Source organism: Electrophorus electricus, chromosome 11 (genome assembly GCF_013358815.1).
Source record: "Electrophorus electricus isolate fEleEle1 chromosome 11, fEleEle1.pri, whole genome shotgun sequence".
Lineage (NCBI taxonomy): Eukaryota > Metazoa > Chordata > Actinopteri > Gymnotiformes > Gymnotidae > Electrophorus > Electrophorus electricus.
Genome location: NC_049545.1, coordinates 22,758,633 through 22,777,551, shown reverse-complemented (window position 1 = coordinate 22,777,551; position 18,919 = coordinate 22,758,633). Strand labels below are relative to the sequence as shown.

Below are 18,919 nucleotides of genomic sequence, written 5' to 3'. Positions count from 1 at the left end.
CGTCTAACTGAGCACGGCGTTAACTGGAGCGTTTTGAGACACTCCTGGTTCGGGTAAATCGTCCGTCTCTCCATCCACGCCGCACTTTTCACTGTGTGTGTGTTTGATTGGCTGAAACGGTGCACGTATTATTCCGCGCACTGGACCTATTTAAAATATAAGGTGCAATTGTATTAAAATACCTGTACTGGAAACTGAAAACCGAAGTGATTAGAGAAACGTTTTCTTTTTAAAAATATGGTTTAAAATAGGTGTTTTAAGTAGTAGGCCTACTTTAAGGTCTGTTTGAACTTAAAGGGTTCCGTTTGAAGCCATGTTACTCAGGAAAGGTTTTGAACCGTTCTCCAGAGGGGGTTTTCTATTGTGGCACTATTTCTAACTGCCCCAGAGGGACTGGTGGGGCACTGAAGCTATTAGCAGGGTGGGCCAGTCTGAATAGCAGGGGAAGGGTGGTGTCTAGCCACCTTTTGTCTGGAGGTCACCAGAGAGTGACACCTTTGCCTGGGACTCACACTAACACTGGGATAAGGGTCAGGCTGAAAGCCGAGTCATCCATCGCCCCCAGGGAGGTGCATGGGGCAGTGGCGCCCCCTACTGTTGAGCAGGTAGATACGGCCCTTATGTGAAATGTAACGTGTGAAAGTAACAATTTTACCGATGACTGTCCTTATCACATGTATACCAATGTTCAAACAATGTTAGCCAAGGATGTCGTTGTATTTCATGACTTAGATCATGAATGTCAAACGTTTGTAAATGCCAACTTCACTAAAGTCAGCAGAGAAAGAGCCATACGACAGGGCTTTCTGAGACGTGTGTCTACTGACACACACCACATGGCCTGCTTAACAAAACATATCTACAGACACATGCTAAGTGGCCTGCTTCACTTAACATGTCTACTGACACTCACACACTGTGTAGTCTGTTTTAACATGCTTGCTGATGCATACACTGTATAGCATGTTTTAACATGTCTACTGACATACACACACACACACCCCGTATAGCCTGTTTTAACATGTCTACTGACACACGCGCGCACCATATAGTTTATTTTAACATGTCTACTGACACATACACACACACACACACACACACACACACACACACACACACACACACACACACACACACACCGTATAGCCTGTTTTAACATGTCTACTGACACACGCGCGCACCGTATAGTCTATTTTAACATGTCTACTGACACACACACACATATATCGTATAGCCTGTTTAATTTAACTGGAAGCTATAATCACTGCTCAACCTTTGATATCTTGATTCCACTCATCTGTGCATAATGCTAAACAAACAGTCAGTACTGCATTCGAACACGCCCTGCGTTTCTATCATACAGTTCACACTTTGGTGAAAAACCCATGGTTTCTGTCCTGTTGTAAATTAGCTGCTGCGAAGAGCTGGCAGGGCATCCTGAGGGCGTGCGTAGCGATGTGGCCACCCTGGGCGAGGTACTCTGGGCAGAGGAGATGTTCTGCCAAAAACATTGTGAACATTGAACTATTCTGAGGAGCTCAAACAGGAAGCCCATGCTGCTTACCTGGCACTTTTGTTGCCATAACAATGGTCATTGTTTTAGAGTTCACTTACAGTGAAGTATATCACCATCCCATGGTGTTGAGCGGAAATAGGTTTCCTGCTGGCGGTTAGCGCTTTGTTGGGGCCCTGCCCCAAGACCAGATCAGAGCATACATCACAGACGTCCACGGCAGGTCTGGCTCTCCTCACAGCTGTTTACTCAAACCCTCCAGCAGAGCTGCTGTGATGTTCGTCAGCGTCAAAACAAACATGTTCTCTGATTAGACATGCGGCGCTGAAAATGCATTTTAGATTCTGCTGTTGTTTTGGTGCAGGCTGCTGGAACTATGATGCGGTTAGAGGCTGAATGCAGTGTAATAACATTAGATTTTTAAAAATTATTTTAGAAAATTAAAATAATCTTGAATATCCAAAAATGAAAAATGACTTTTTGAGGTAGGACACCTGTTTACATTAACCATCTAGGGACTAACATGCTACTAACTGACAACAAAAAACTGAACAAATTCTACTAAATATCTACTCAACATCTAAACATCTACTAAACATAACCACAGTAGGACATTTGTATTAAACAGTGTTGAATATCTAAGAAAGCTGTAGTAAATTATTTCAAAATGTTTCTTACCGGAGAAGACGTTTTTGCAGCATGTTTCATTAAAATTTTTCCAGGGCTCAGGTATGCCCACCTGTCCTGAGATGCTTGGGGCTAAATCATTACATCTGATGGACAGAGTGAGGGAGCAGGTTTACCCTGTCCCTGTGGGATATCGACCACAGAATCCAGTTAATGAAGACCTCATTCTGTGAGGAGACCACACACACACACACACACACACACACACACACACACACACACACACACACACACACACACACACACACAAACTGTTCAGTTCAAACTTCTGGATTGGATCCCTATTCTAAGATCTTCCCCAAACACAGTTAAAATGCCATTCTGAGCCCTTAGTTTTCAGCACATTCCTCAGACAGGGCACTACCCACCCTGGTTCAGAGTGAACCAGTGAGAGAGGCTCGGGGTGAAGTAAATCACACCCACCAGTGGGGTGAGAGAGGCTCGGAGTGAAGTAATGCACCCTGGTAGTGGGTGTGCACATCTGCTTCTGAGTGATCACCATTTCTGTGAGAACACTCAGATAAGGAAAAGAAAGCAACCTCTTCCTCTTTGTTTACTTTCCTCACAAAAAGCTTTATTTTAACAGCGCTGTGTGTGTGTGTGTGTGTGTGCACCCGCTCTTGTATTAAGACTGAGTGTTGGGCAGAGATAGCAGGAGAGGGCACTGTGTTGCTATATATGATGTTGACTTTGTTGCCATGTGTTGTCTTCGCTGTTGTCTGTGTTATCACTCTGCTTTTCTCCAGTGTGTCTCGTCTTGCACTGTTAGCTGCATTTATCCTTGGGGCTCGCAAGGATGGCTCCGTGTAATTTGTGAGCGATGGTGTTTGCGCACAGGCCTATCAAAGCAGTAAATCTTTCAGTAGGTCAGCTTTTATCAGCCAGGCCGACTGTGACCTCCCTCCTTTCAGAAGGCTATCTGGAAAAGCTGGAGTGACAGTCTGCTAAGAAGAGACGTGCTAAACGGAGGAGAATCCTCCAGGAACATGCTAGAACGTACCTGTACACTGTGGTCTGTTGAGTACACACAACAGCAACCCAACATTCTAATGCTGGAATATTCTGTGAAAGAACTGAACAAGGCAACTGCACCAATATGTACTGGGGACATTGATGACATTTAGCTGACACTTTTTATCCAAAGTGACTTATGACAATTTGAACAAATACGGACCTTGCTCAGGGGCCCAGCAGTGGCAGCTTGGTGGCAGTGGGGCTTTAACTCGCAACCTTCTGACTACTAGTCAAGTACCTTAACCACTGAGCTACCTCTGCCCTCTGCCCTCTGCCCTGTCAAATATATTTCCAGCAGTCACACCCAGGCATAATAGGCCAAGCCTTCCCTCTTACTGCTAGGTGGTCGGTTTAGAATATTGGATGGATGTGTGCTGGATTTTAGCTCAGTCCTTACCTCTCTAATCCTAATCTGGGTATCCAGGTAACACCATTCCTGCTCAGATGCCTTTGTGCGGAGTTTAGTTCAGAATGTTAGAGGAAGTAGTTTTAGATTAGTGCTAGAGCTAAACACTGCGGAAGATATATGACAGGTGGTGAAACCGATGCTGACAGTCGCTTCATTCTAATAAGTATGTATACTAATAAGTAAAATATATAAATGGCTCTGGATTAGAGCCACTGCCGACCAAATGCTGAAAATAGAACTGTAAGTAGACTTTTGAAGAAATGTTCAGCTCTGAGATTGTGCCTTGCCTCTTTGCTCTGATGTTGAAGGCACCTGCTTTAATCATCACAGGAGAAATGCTGACTTCAGAAGAGCAGTGCTACATGCAGGCTGAGCCGTGTTCTGGCCGGCGTTTTGGTTCTGAGCTGTGTTCTTGTGTGCTGCTCTGCTCTGTAGGCTGCTCTGAGTGCTGCATTAAATGCCTGAGTGGGATTCCTTATGCCTCCCTGATTGCCACTGTCCTGCTGTACGCCGGGGTGGCATTGTTCTGCGGCTGCGGTCATGAGGCCCTTTCCGGCACCGTCACCATCCTGCAGAACTACTTCGAGGTGGTCCGTTCACCACTTGATGCACTGGATGTCTTTACCATGTGAGTATGGACTGTCCAGGACAATCTTACAAAATGTGATGACTTACACGCATAGTATGTTAGTACTGATTTGACCAAAGTACTGTTTGTTTTGTCATTAGCATGAAGTATTATTTGTATTATAATTGTTCATGCATTGACCTTTGCGAGGATGATGTCACAAAAGTTTGCAAAGAGTGACTGAGCCCTGTGGATGCAGTGAGCTTCCTGACCCATCTCAGACACTTTAGATGAGTATTCTATAGATGTGCTGATCCATAATGTTTCTAAAAGCTATGCAGGTCTTTGACCATATCATGTTAGGAGTTCATCATTGTGTTTCAAAAATGATTGATTTTAATAACTTAATAATTTAATTTCAGTCACAGTACAGGACAGTCTAATCTCAATATTTTATCCATATGGTTCAGTCCCACATTCACCTTTGTTTGCTCATAATTAATGTTCACGTTTTGGGGTGAACTGGTTGTGGCTGTTGTGGAGCGACTGAGAGCAGAAGTGTAGACAAGCTAAATGGCCCACAGATAAAAACGTTCGGCGCAGCCTCCTTTTGTCGGCCTCCACGTTTATAAAGGGAAAAGTGTGTCTTTCCTTAGTAAAAATAAACATATGGACATGGCTCGTCCTGAGCAATCCCTCAGTAGGGCTGAGAGCTCAGCCGGCTAGTCGACCCGTTTGGCCCGAGCGACGTGGTTTCTCTGGCCAGTGCTGTGACTCCTCAGAGCGAGGCTAGCGCTGGCTAACGTCGTCACTCCTTTGTCAGGTTTTTTAGGAGGCCACGTCACCTGTAGTCATCACCTCAGCCTGCCAATGTGTGACATTCTTTTTTTTTAGTTAGTCTTAAGACAACTTTTAACCATTCACCAGCACCTTTGACCAGTTAGGCAAAAATAGAGCGGAAGACACCTGCGCCCGAGCATTACCCGGCCAGCGATGGAGAGAGGGAGAAAGAGAGCAAAATGCAGGTACTGAAAGGGAGAGCGATGTGGGAAAGTGAGTGATGAACTGGGGATAGAAGGAGAAAGGGAGAATGAGAATGAAAGACTGAAAGAGACTGAGAGGAAGGGGAATGGAAGCGATAGAGGTGTGGATTAGGTTGGAGAGATGGGGATGGTGCGGTAGAGAGAGACAGAAAGAGATGTGTGTCATACGCTGGCACGGTAACTGCAAAACTCGAGGCAGTGAGATTCCGTTAGTAGCCGGTTCTGTACCTGCTCCGTGTACGTCACGCCCACAAGCCCCTGCAGAAGGAAACGCAGCAAAGGGAGACTCGAGAGGTGAGGAAACGGAGCACCTGAGTTTAGTGTGACTCAGCATTGCATCGCTTTTTTCTCAGGGTTCTGCGGTGCAGGTGCTCATCATCGCCGCAGTGATTGGTCATTGTGCTAAACCTCACCCATGTGCGAGGGTTAGCTGAGTGTAAATGGTGTGTCCTGCTTCCTCCGGCAGAATCGACATCCTGAAGTACGTGATCTATGGGGTAGCGGCAGCATTTTTCGTGTATGGAATCCTTCTGATGGTGGAGGGCTTCTTCACCACTGGTGCCATCCGCGACCTCTATGGGGACTTCAAGATCACCACCTGCGGCCGCTGTGTGAGCGCCTGGGTAAGAGACAATGTGTCTGTGTGAGTGGGCTTCTACGGCCTCTACCACCGACCTCAGCCACGGGGGGGGTCTGTATTCTGTATGGGTTCAGTAACAGCCTCACTATAAACAGTAACAGTCTCACTGTAAACACTAACAGCCTAACTAAAAAGACTAATGGCCTCGCTATACCCATTAGCTGCCTCACTATAAACACCAATAAACTCCCTGTAAATACTAACAGCCTCACTATCACCATTAGAAGCTTCATTATAAACACTGCCATCCTCACTATAAACACAAATAGTCCTCATTTAAACACTTACAGCTTCACATCCTCCCTGTAAACACATGTAGCTCTAATGTAATCACATACAGCTTCACTGTAAACACTTGTAGCCCTACTGTAAACGCTTACATGCTCCCTGTAAATGCATTGTTGGCCTCAGCATTAAAACCCTTTCATTCAGACCACAGTATCTCAGGACTGAAATGACCTCTACTTAAGCAGGTACTTTGCCTTGATTCACTGTCTCTAAATACTGTAGGCTGCATAGTTCATATACTGAGAAATCGATGTATGTATTCTTGCTAACCGCTAAAAAGGCTTTTGGGTTACACGTAAGGAGCTCAGTGTATCGACCACTGTGCTTATGAACTTCTGGTCTCTTGGCTTAATGGAGTGGTACTGCTAATGGGCTGTCATATGACGGTGTGCCACTGATTGAAAACGTCTTTGATAAATTACTGTTCTGATTCTCTCACTCACTTCCTCAATCATCTTATTCTTTCTGTCATCTTCTTCTTCCTCTCTCTCTCTCTCTCTCTCTCTCTCTCTCTCTCTCTCTCTCAATAAGCAATGCAACTAGCTATCTAATGGTGCCACATGGCTAGCTGGCCACTCTCACTAAGTGATCACCCAGTTGAATGTAAATATCACAAAAATAAAATGGGCAAGAGCTTCAGAATGGTCCCACAAATTATGCTGATCACAAAGTAATCGGCAAATCAACAAATTCTTTTTCTGTTACTATTTTATGTGGAATATCTAGATCAATAGATGATCTAGATGATCTCAAAAACCTCATGTATTTTTAACATGTGGCACAGGAAGTTAGCTAATTAGTCCCACGTGTTTCTACTGGCAGAAAGTTGAACCCAGCAAAGCTGCTTTCTGGTTGTCAGATAAGAACTGGAATTCTTAAAATGACCCTCTCAGCCTCCACATCATTCCACAGGGTTGGATCAGTTGTCTTAATCTGTCAGGCATGTTTTATACAGTCCTAGTAGACCTTCTGGTAGAACAGAAAGTCTGAACTGATGAATCGCTCGAGGTTATTACTGACTTTCACAAGATTGTGAGTGATGGAGAGTGTGTGTGTGTGATAAGGGGTGTATGTGTATGATAGGCATATATTTGTATGATGGAGAGAGTGTGTATGAAGGAGAGTGTGTGTGTGTGGGTGTATGAAGGAGAGTGTGTGTGTGTGTGTGTGTGGGTCTATGAAGGAGTGTGTGTGTGAAGGAGAGAGTGTGTGAGTGTGTGTGTGTGTGTGTGTGTATGAAGGAGAGTGTGTGTGTGTGTGTGTGTGTGTGTGTGTGTGTGTGTGTGTGTGTGTGTGGGTCTATGAAGGAGTGTGTGTGTGTGTGTGTGTGTGTGTGTGTGTGTGTGTGTATGAAGGAGTGTGTGTGTGTGAAGGAGAGAAAGAGAGTGTGTGTGTGTGTGTGTGTGTGTGTGTGTGTGTGTGTGTGTGTGTATGAAGGAGAGAGAGAGTGTGTTTGTGGAGGGTGCTATACAACTTTTCTGAATGATGTCTGTAAACAAATTACAGTACAAACAGTAAAAGCATAGATGTGAATCCTGTTTGATATCTTGTCAGTCTCCCACATACAGTAATGTTTAACTGTGCTGTTGTAATTGATATATGCCACACAGAAAGGTGCAGCCATGTGCATCGTCATCAAAGCTTTGGTCCTTATAGAGTACACCATTGTCCTGGCAACGTGTCTGAGCACTTTCACTATCTCGTTTGTAAACAGTGACACAAGGAATTGTCGTGTCATTTTCACTGACATAAGTGTCTGCTTTTCAGACATAAACTAAGAATTTTGAGCAAGTGTTTAAGAATTGTGCAGGTATTCCTTTGCATGGTGCCCTTTGTACAGATGGTTTCAGGATGTACACTCGTCATTTTGCAGTTGTTGAAGATGGTTCAAGAAATGCACCAAAGTGAGAAAAGACAAACAGTGTAAAAATATGGTAAATATTTAAGAACCCGTGATGCACTGAATTTACTAAAGAGCCAGAACTGAACCCTGGTGAGGTGAGCGATGTATATGGATGATGTATAATCACTCACTTCTCTCTCTGTATGTGTCTGTCTCTCTCTCAGTTCATCATGTTGACCTATATCTTCATGCTGGCCTGGCTGGGAGTGACCGCTTTCTCTTCTCTACCCGTCTTCATGTACTTCAACATCTGGAACACCTGCCAGAATGTCACTGCACTGGAGAGCACTAAGCTGTGCATTGACCTGCGCCAGTTTGGTGTGTCCCTCCCTTTACCCTGATCAAACACCACGATCAAACACCACGATCAAACACCACGATCAAATGCCTTGAAATGCAGCCCAAGTTGAACAGTCAGAATTGTGCACCACTCTGATGCACTGCCGATACCTCACAAGCATAAACGTCATCGCCACCTTAACACATCACCTCCATTACCTATGAAAACACATGATGTGTTGTAGAACAGGCAGCTTTATGGTTCAAAACATACCCAACCTTTGGTAAAACCTCTAAGAGTTTTTACCATATCATGTCCTTTTGGTATGATAAAACAAAGTTTATATAGCTGCATCAATTTTACAACCACAGTCCACAAACCCATCCGATTCCAAAGCTCCTTACGTATCCTCACTGAATCCCATTCTTACTTTTACTGGAGCTGCATGGTCCCACTGCACTGATGTCCCACAGACACAAAACTCTCTGTGCTGTGGTACAGCCAATCCCTGCAAATTAACCCCAACCCCCACACAGGAAGAGTTCATCTCAAACTCCACACTGTGAACTTTAATCACAAACCCCACAAAGTAAAGATCTAATCTGAAACCCTACACAGTACAGATTTAATCTCACACCCCCCCAGTAACAGATAATCACAGTTTAAATTGTTTCTGTGCTGGATCTGCTCTCAGGCATCGTGACCCTCAGCGAGGACAGAATAGTCTGCAGCAACATGGATAAGTTCCAGGAACTGTGCAAGTCCAGCGAGGTCAGTGGGTCCATCAGCCAGCCAATCAGAGCCAAGACACTCCTCTGGTGTCTCCCCTGCCCTTTGATGGCTTGGTGTCTCACAGTAGCAGAATTCCTCTATTAGGAGTATCGAATACACATTAGACACTTCTAATGCACAATAACACACAGTCCCGGCCCATGATGACAGCATGCTGGGGGTGGAGGACTGTGGAGTGCTATAATTATGGCGTATGAAAGATGCATTGCACATTTTGTGAGAATTATTTTAGCAAGCGGGTTTGGTTTGATACCTGTAACACAAAAGGCCTGCGCGCACAGTCGTTTTCGTTTTGGCCTCGGATGACAGAATAAGGAACAGGTCGAATGGCCGTAATCAGTGTTGCCGAGGAACGTAAATGTCCGCATGTCCGGCTGTGTGCGCTGGGAGGGGGATAAGAATCTTTATTGGAGTCTTTTTTCCCATCTCTCCTTTCAGCTGGACCTCACTTTCCACTTGTTTGTCTGTGCACTCGCGGGGGCGGGAGCAGCTGTCATCGCCATGGTGAGCCAGTTTATCACTCTATCTCTCTCTCTCTCTCTCTCTCTCTCTCTTTCTTTATTTCTGTCTGTTTTTTTCTGTCCCTATCTGTTTCTCCCATTTAATCTCTCTGTCTCTATGCATGATCTGAACTGTATGAGTGTTTACTGTGAGGGATGGCCTCTGGTAAGGATCGTGCCACTCCGTGCTGGGCGACCCTGCGGTGTACACGCCGACGGAGGGGTGTGCTGAACAATGGCACAGCTGACATCTGGTGCCCTCCCACTTCACCCATGTCCAGGCTGCCATTCCAGGAGGCCTTCTGTTTTTAGCCCTGTGCTTAAACAGCCTCGTGGTGTCTGCCTTGCTGTTATTGGAGCCGTGAAAAAAACAAAACAAAACAAAAAAAACACGCGTGGAAGTGAAATGCAGAAATTAAGCACTTCTAAAAAAAAAAAAAAAAAAAAAAAAAAAAAAATCTCATGTTCTGGCTCAGACAACTTGGCTTAAATGTTGTACGACCGTGAGACTTATGTAAAGAGAGTGAGGGAGAGAGAGAAAGAGAAGGAGGGTGAGAGAGAGAGGGAGGGACAGAAGAGAAATGCTCGGCATTGAAAATGCATGGGGTGCTGTTGCCATGGAAACAGAGGAGAGGAAGGCAACGCAGAGGACGGCACAGGCAGCACTGTGTGTGTGTGTGTGTGTGAGTGTGTGTGTGTGAGTGTGTGTGTGAGTGTGTGTGAGAGTGTGTGTGAGAGTGTGTGTGAGTGAGTGTGTGTGTGAGTGAGTGTGTGTGTGAGTGAGTGTGTGTGTGAGTGAGTGTGTGTGTGAGTGTGTGTGTGTGTGAGTGTGTGTGTGTGTGAGTGTGTGTGTGAGTGAGTGTGTGTGTGTGTGTGTGTGAGTGTGTGTGTGAGTGAGTGTGTGTGTGTGTGAGTGAGTGTGTGTGTGAGTGAGTGTGTGTGTGAGTGAGTGAGTGTGTGAGTGAGTGTGTGAGTGAGTGAGTGTGTGTGTGAGTGAGTGAGTGAGTGTGTGTGAGTGAGTGAGTGTGTGTGAGTGAGTGTGTGAGTGTGTGTGTGTGTGTGTGAGAGTGAGTGTGTGTGTGAGTGTGTGTGTGTGTGAGTGTGTGTGTGTGTGAGTGTGTGTGTGAGTGAGAGTGTGTGAGTGAGAGTGTGTGTGTGTGAGTGTGTGTGTGTGAGTGTGTGTGTGTGTGTGTGTGTGTTGCATGGTTGCAATAAGAGTAGGTGCAATAGGTTTGTACAGCACTGTATGAAAACCACAAATGTTTGTTCATTTCTAAAGGCGAATACTAAACACACTGTGTCTAGTTCATTTCTGCTAGTTGTCTTTTAATTATATAATTACATCACCACTGCGATCTTTCTGTCGGAACATTGGTGGTGAACGCCTGCTACCTTGTGGTACCTAGAGGTATTACTGCGGTTATTGTCTGAACATTCAAAGCAGGTATTTGTATTATGACATCATCCAGCTGCCTTCAGTCCTGCATTACAACTATTACAACTACCGTCCTGTAGTTATGAACGTAGTGCTGGATGTATTGTGACGAATGCAAGCTTTCATTTTTATAGTCTGTATGGGGGGAAAAACAAACAAACAAACAACACCAAGTAGTGAAAAACTGTTGAGAATATAAGATGACAAATTTCAGAAGGGGATGGTCATATTAAACCTGGGCTGTTTACATGTCTGTCCTTTTGCCAAGATCTGAATCGAGATTTAGAACAATTGTTATCCCAGGTAATGTTATAATATATTGTAATGTAAGAGTTTTAAGATGACATTTTGGGTGAGATGAGAACATTGGAATTCACTGTATTCAGTGACTCTTCTTTCCCTGTGCTGTGTGTGTCTCCGTGACGTGGCCGGTCACACTACAGGTGGCGTCTGTGTCTGTTCTCGTGCGTAACTACTCCACACTCGTGGCTCAGAGCCTGGGGAAGTACTCCACCCGATTCTGAGGCCCTCTGCTCCAGTGAGGGGCCCTGGGACACCAGCCATGTCTCTCCTTCACAGCCTCACGGGCTCCACCTGGGCCACCTGCCTGCTGAAACCACCCCCCCTAAACCCACGAGACCCTTCTGTCTCTTCTGGCTGTCACGGAAACACTTGGACTTCACGCAATTCTAATTGGCTTAATTAAAATATCTCGCAGGCTTTTGTGTGGTGTTTTAGTGCTACTTCTAAGTTAACCCGCTGAACAGTGTGTGAGGAACCCTTGCCCCGTCCCACTAAAACTAACGCGGCCTTTAACTGGAACAAGCCTCATTTTGCTTTTCTGGTGATCCGTAACTCCGTCCTCGTTTTGGTGGGAAGCCAAGGGAAGTAACCGCTGTGTGTCCTGTTTCTGCCGGCACTAACCCATGTCCCCGTCCCTGTGTCCCCGCGACGTCCTCTCCCTGCAGGTGCACTACCTGATGGTGCTGGCAGCCAACTGGGCCTACGTGAAGGACGCGTGTAGGATGCAGAAATACGAGGACATCAAGACCAAGGAGGAGCAGGAGCTGCACGACATCCACTCCACCCGCTCCAAAGAGCGCCTGAACGCCTACACATAAACACACACACACACACACACACACACACACGGTGCATACCCTTCCCTCTTTTGAATAACATACACACATATTCATTTGTAAACATGCTAACTGAAGTCTTTTAAAACTGAGTTCTCTGCAGCATTAAGGAATCGGATGGGTTTGGGTAGGAACAGGTTAATCTTCCAAACCTTTTCACCTGTGTGTGGAATAGAATGTTGGTCAGGGAAACTGATGATGATGATGTCTCTGACTACCCATAGTCTATCAGGATCTGGGCTTTTTTTCCCCACCATGCGATCTTTTTTCTGCTCCTTTGTTCTCTTTGTCTTAAAGGTCTTCTTCAGCTGTTTTTCTGAGCACATTTCTCCACGTGAAATGACACCTTTTTGTTTGTTTAACCATTTAGTTTTCAGTCAATGTCGCCTTAATCGTCGCAACACTTTTTAATGTAAACACATTAAAGTTTCTTTGAGTTCCTCAACCTGGGCACCACACGTAAAGCAGACAGATCTTCTGTTTGCCTTTTCAACCTTCATGTCCTAAATGTGACCAAACTTGAACAATTTCTACAGGTAAACCTCTCACAGGTGATCGGTGGCAGGCTGCGTCGGCATTACAAAATGTACAGACTCCTTCCCGGCACGTTCAGTAGTGGTTGGGAGCTCAGAATTTCAGCACAGGATTGTACAGTGACTTCTTCCTGCGCTCGTCGCTTGGCCTAACTCCAAAATGTGTGCTAGCTGCGCTAACTACATCATAAAGCTGCAATGTTGCTTCTTCATCTCCATCTGCAGGTTAGAACGGTCAGGTGGTCAGGAAGCTGAAGGAGGGGGAGGACCAAGTGATGGGGTGTGGCTGGGGGCGGGGCTTTTTTGCTTTTTTTTTATACTCAAACCTCTGATTGACTGCCTGTTTAGTGTTTTCCCCAGACTGACTGTAGACATCTGACAGTCTGTAGATATTGGATAGACTCTTAATTTTCTCTTGTTTTTCACGAGCCATAATCTCACTTACAAGTAACATTTTCAGGTGTTTTATTGCTTTGTTTTGGCTTGAGCATTTGAAATGTATCTTGTTTTTTTGTTACTCCGCTGAACTGTATATATACAGTATATATCTAAATAAATGTATACATATATTTCACATCAATTTCAGGTCATAAGAGTTTAGAAAACATACATAGTGACATTTAGGTGAGATTCTTGAGATCTCTTTCCATATCTGGGACAAAAAAATAAATAAATAAACAATTTTTTAAAAAAGTGTCCAAAAGTTAAGGACAAAGTTTTTGGTTACAACACCTTGGCCCATTGCCAAACGTATGAGTAAAAAGATCACATTTGAGGGCTAATTACTGTTTGCCAAAATGGCATTGCTAAATAAATGAGAACATGTAACATGGTGGTACATGTGGGCCACACGTGTTATTTTTGGATATAGACCAAACTCTTCTGGCGAGTTCTTGACTTCTTTAACTGCATTGAGTTTGCAAAAGTGTCTCATGAGTCTGTTGCCTGGCAACAGTCATTTTGCCAGTGACATTAAAAAACACACAAAAAAGTAAAAAATGAAGTTAGGTTTTTTTTTTGTGTGCACTTATTGGCCAATGTGAGCTCCTCCTCTGTGTAAGTGCATTAGCACTGGTCGTACCGCATCGGCAAAGAAAGGCTGTTATCTAGCTGTTAATTGTGGCATGATTATCAATTTAATGGTTGTAGTTTTAACAGATGAAAAAATAGAAAAAGAACAAAGTCCTTTGCTTTCATTTGTACATTTGACTGTTGCTGAGGTCAGCAGTTTTTTTGGTTTTTTTTTTTTTAAACTTTCTTTCTCCAGTGTGCAGTAACAGTTGCTAAGCTAACAGTATTAAAGCCTAAATATCTTCTTAGGTTGTAGTGTTTTGGTTTTGTCCTCACTGTTTTGTATTGATTTTCAAACCCATGTCTTGAAACAGATGTCTTGTTATGATGTTGCATATACAGTATTACAGAGATTTAAACTCTCTCTCTCTATCCTGTTCCTCTCTGTTTGTCCCTGTCTCCTGCGCTCTTATGTTAGCCTTTTGTACTCTCACTAAGAATGCTTTGTAGCCGGCTGTAAAATTAATCAGTTTTGTACATAAATGTGCCAACAGCTTGACAGTGTTTTTTTTTTTTTTTTTTCTTTCTTTTTTTTTTTTTTCTCTTGAATAGTAGGAACAAACTTGCTTGCATAAATAAAAACACTTGTGTACTTGTTAATAACGAATTTTTTGCCAGCGTTGTTATTTCATTAAAGTCACCGTAGGATGAAAATCAGCAGAACTTCTCCTTTAGATGCCCAGTTTTCACATTCTGATTACTGACGGCCAACTCATCTTGGTCCTTCACAGTCTTCCACTGATGTGGCGTAAAGAAACATTTGCACATGGGGAGAGCAGTAGACACAGTTATACGTGATCGTTTCATACCACTGTCTGTGTGAATAGTAAGATTTTGCAAATCTTTTTTCTAATATTAACATCTGATCACAGGCCACAAACTGCAGCAACTTTACATACAATTGATCGATAAGTACATCATAAATACACGCTGATGAGACTAGGAAATGTATTGAAGTTCGATCTTTTACCTGATCACCATTTCAGTCTGAGGGCTGAGAGCAGCTCTGGGTTGAATCGCTCATGGTAGCATGTGGTTTCAGACAGCATTGCAGCTGAAGCACTTAAGAGTGCTTGGTCAACTCCCCAGGTATTACTCCTCCTGTCTCGCCGCCCACCTCCCGCTTAGGTTGCTGGAAAGATGACCGGTGTGGGCTACTTCTCCTTCTGCGCCTTCACTTTCCCGGCTTGTAGCGTTCTTCGTAGAGTGGCATAATGTGTGTGTGTGTGTGTGTGTGATGTCTTTCAGTGCTGCCTTTCTTTAGAACAGCAGCGGGTTCTCCACAAATGAAGCAAAGTGGGAAAAGAAATCTGTTGTCCGGTTTTTCCTGAAAGTACTTCATCCGATCCTGAGGCTCTCTGTTGTCTGATTTCCTTGAAGAATACAGATTGAGGTATGAAAATGATATGAACCATGACAGATGTAATAGGCTGGGAGTGCGTGCCTGCCTGACATGTCATACCATGTGATTAATAAAGGGATCGGACAGGCAACATAGAACTATATAGAAGTCTAAAAATATAGGACAGTCTAGAACTATACAACAGTCTAGATCTGTACAGCAGATCTACAACTATACAGGAGTTAGGACTACACTGTATAATGCAGTCTAAGAGCTATACAGCAGGCTCCAGCTACACAGCCGTGTAGTTGTGTGTTTTTCTTGAAAGACATGACATATGTCATTAACTTTATTCACAGAGCCATTTTAACAAACTAGACCTTAGTGATTCCAAAGATGCGGCTATGGTATGAAATTGCCATCATGGTTCTTGCAACCGATTGGATAATTTGAAATGTGCATTTTTTATTTGCACAATAAGCAAAGGCTATTGGATGAAAAGAAAAATAAATAAATTAAAAGAAACATTTTTTTGTTGCCAATAAAAATCTCTGGTTGAGTGGAGGTCTGCACATGAGCCAAGGAACCATGTCTGATTCATGCCTGGTTCATGGTTTTAGTTCACATGTCTGATTCATGCCTGGTTCATGGTTTTAGTTCACATGTCTGATTCATGCCTGGTTCATGGTTTTAGTTCACATGTGTGATTCATACCTGGTTCATGGTTTTAGTTCACATGTCTGATTCATACCTGGTTCATGGTTTTAGTTCACATGTCTGATTCATGCCTGGTTCATGGTTTTAGTTCACATGTCTGATTCATGCCTGGTTCATGGTTTTAGTTCACATGTCTGATTCATGCCTGGTTCATGGTTTAGTTCACATGTCTGATTCATGCCTGGTTCATGGTTTAGTTCACATGTCTGATTCATGCCTGGTTCATGGTTTTAGTTCACATGTCTGATTCATGCCTGGTTCATGGTTTAGTTCACATGTCTGATTCATGCCTGGTTCATGGTTTTAGTTCACATGTCTGATTCATGCCTGGTTCATGGTTTAGTTCACATGTCTGATTCATGCCTGGTTCATGGTTTAGTTCACATGTCTGATTCATGCCTGGTTCATGCCTTATTGATCGTGTAGTTCACTGGTAGATAGAAACACTTGATTTGGGAGGTGAAGGAGAAACTTGGTTCACTTGCCCTTAATCTTGCATAGCAGCCATTAAAACACCCCGTCTCAAACATTCGGAATTACAACTGCTCAGTAAACCTACAGTTCCATCAAGTGGTCAAGCTAAAACACAGTGTCAGCAGTGTAAAATCAGTCACACCAACAAAAGAACACAGACCACATATCACCACATCTCTCCAGCTCTGGTCCATATGCTCTACCTCCGTACTCTAACCATACACATCTCATATGTTCCTGGCGCCAACCCTCAGCCCCCTGCTGAAGGAGGTCTCGTCTGTTTCAACCACAGCGTGACCTCTGTCTGAGGACAGTCCCTCAGGAGCTGGTCTCTCCTCAATCACACCCTCAAAGGCTTTGTCATGTGTAGAATTAGCCGATAAGTTAAGTCTGCTGTGAAGTGAGGCCTGGGAAACACTATAGGCAGTGGATCTATTACATAGCAAGTGAAGCACAGCCATTTTTATCTGTTCTTTTTATGTAATTTCATTACATTTTTCCACACATATTTTTAACTGCTATGGTGGTTATGGGTAGATGGAAAATTTGGCTTAACAACAGTGAGCATCTTCCTTTAGGTCATTTAGGTCATCGTTCATAAACGATAAACGATAAACGTATCTTATAGCAATCTTTGAAAATCATTGCTGTACTACATGTTCCAACCTGTAGATGGCAGTAACGAGCAATAAATGATATGCTCAATCTCCCCGCTCACAGTTTGGAGGCAATAGATGAGCTGGAGGTTTTATCAGGATCAATGGACACAGCCTGCCTTTTTGAGATTTGCTTTACATCAGTTAAATACAGAAACCTTACACAATTTCTTCATTTATTAAGCTATAATCTCTTTTTATAGTCTGACTGGTGGAGAATGTCCTAGAAAATAATTTTCTTATTAATAATTTGTGAGGGTTCTGATTGAGAACAGAGAGGAGGAAGATCAGTTTTTAAACGAGTGTGGAAAAAAATAAACAACTGGAGATATGATACAAAATGCACAACAGATGTAATGGACTGTGAGCTTGCCTGGCATGTCATACCATGTAAAGGGATCTGACAGGCAACACAGCACTAAGTTCAAATGCAGAGTGAAGACCCATCTATTGGAATATTTAAATGACCACTGACCCTGCTCCTATGTTGACTAATTGAAACTCTAATACTTATTGTAGGGTATTGTTTATTGTTTATTACGCTTATTGTTGTCTGTTAAAAAGCTTAAATGTGTGCTGTACTTCTACGTACGTACATACATACATATCTATACACACACACATTGTTTTGCATCGGACTAGTGCTGAAGTCAAACCTCACACAAATAAACTATGCAGTCCTGTTGCAGTCTTGCACATTATCCTACTTGCTGCTAGAGTACTGTACGAAACCAGCACTGTGCTCTGAACTGTTCTGGCTGCTACCGGTGACTATATTCAGGGTAGCATGTCACTGATTCCTATGCACAACTCACTTTATATATGCCAAGTACTGTGTACTGGACTAAATAATTGCACTGTCTACTCATTTTGTATTTGTCCTGTCCTGTATTTATTATTGTTTATTTAATGTTTATTTAATGTTTATTTTTGCACTGTATTGGACTGTTTGCACTTGTGTAGCATGTTGTCTGTTGCACTGTTGTTTTGTGTTGCACCATGGTCCTGGAGGAACATTGTCTCATTTTTGTTGTGTACTTGTATATAGCTGAAATGACAATAAAATCTCTTTGAACTTTGAACTTTACCTTGAACTCTAGGCATCAGCAGTGATCCCTGTATTTCTACAGTATTCTAGTTCATTGGTATTTTGGACTCTAACCTACTGTACTGCACTAGAATGCATTCTATAAGTACATGACAAAGCACTTTTGTAAGTCGCTCTTGATAAGAGCACCTGCTAAAGGTTGTAAATGTAAAACTATATAGAAGTCTAAAAATATAGAACAGTCTAGAATTATACTGCAATCTAGAACTATACAACAGTCTTGCTCTATACTTCAATTTAGAACTATACAACAGTCTATATCTATACAGCAGTCTTGAACTAGACTGCAATCTAGAACTATGCTGCGGTCTAGAACTATACAACAGTCTTGTTCTATATTGTGATGCGGGGCAGGCGTGGGGAGGGCACCCCCGGCAGAGGTTTGGGCTGGCGGGGTCTGTCACATTCCACCTGTCCGCAGCATTTTGGATGAGATCTCTTTGGAAGACCTTGTTTAGACATGTGTGAATGACACATTTTTTCCCCACTAACCTTTGAGCAGAAGGCAATGTGGGATGTGTATTCAGTGTAGGTGTAGTTTGGTGGTGGTGAGGTGACAGAGGAACATGATAATTCCTGCTCACACCACTCGCATAATGAGCAGTGTCCACCAATGAAAACTACGCCACACCACTCGCATAATGAGCAGTGTCCACCAATGACAACTACGCCACTGGTATTAAGTTGTGGAGAATGGAAGTGAGAGAGAGGAGTGTGATCCTGAATGATGCACTGCATGACGGGCTTTCTTATTCCAGAACATTCCAGGGTCTCCATGCCGAGTTTCTGATTTTATTTAATAGGTAG

At 43.4% G+C, this 18,919-nt stretch overlaps 1 protein-coding gene across 3 annotated transcripts in view; it reads left to right on the top strand.

The window, feature by feature from the left end:
- Positions 1 to 14,422, top strand: part of gpm6ab (glycoprotein M6Ab) — a 46,835-nt gene extending 32,413 nt beyond the window's left edge. For 2 of the 3 annotated variants that reach the window (XM_027021005.2, XM_027021004.2), the window contains exons 2-7: positions 4,059 to 4,251; positions 5,701 to 5,857; positions 8,230 to 8,383; positions 9,040 to 9,116; positions 9,576 to 9,641; positions 12,041 to 14,422. In XM_027021005.2, coding sequence (XP_026876806.1) covers positions 4,059 to 4,251; positions 5,701 to 5,857; positions 8,230 to 8,383; positions 9,040 to 9,116; positions 9,576 to 9,641; positions 12,041 to 12,193 — 800 coding nt within the window. In that variant the 3' untranslated portion in view covers positions 12,194 to 14,422. Of the gene's footprint in view, positions 1 to 4,058; positions 4,252 to 5,700; positions 5,858 to 8,229; positions 8,384 to 9,039; positions 9,117 to 9,575; positions 9,642 to 11,515; positions 11,605 to 12,040 lie in introns of those variants that run through there. The other variant, XM_027021006.2, reaches the window with a different exon arrangement.
- The last annotated feature ends 4,497 nt before the right edge of the window (positions 14,423 to 18,919 follow it).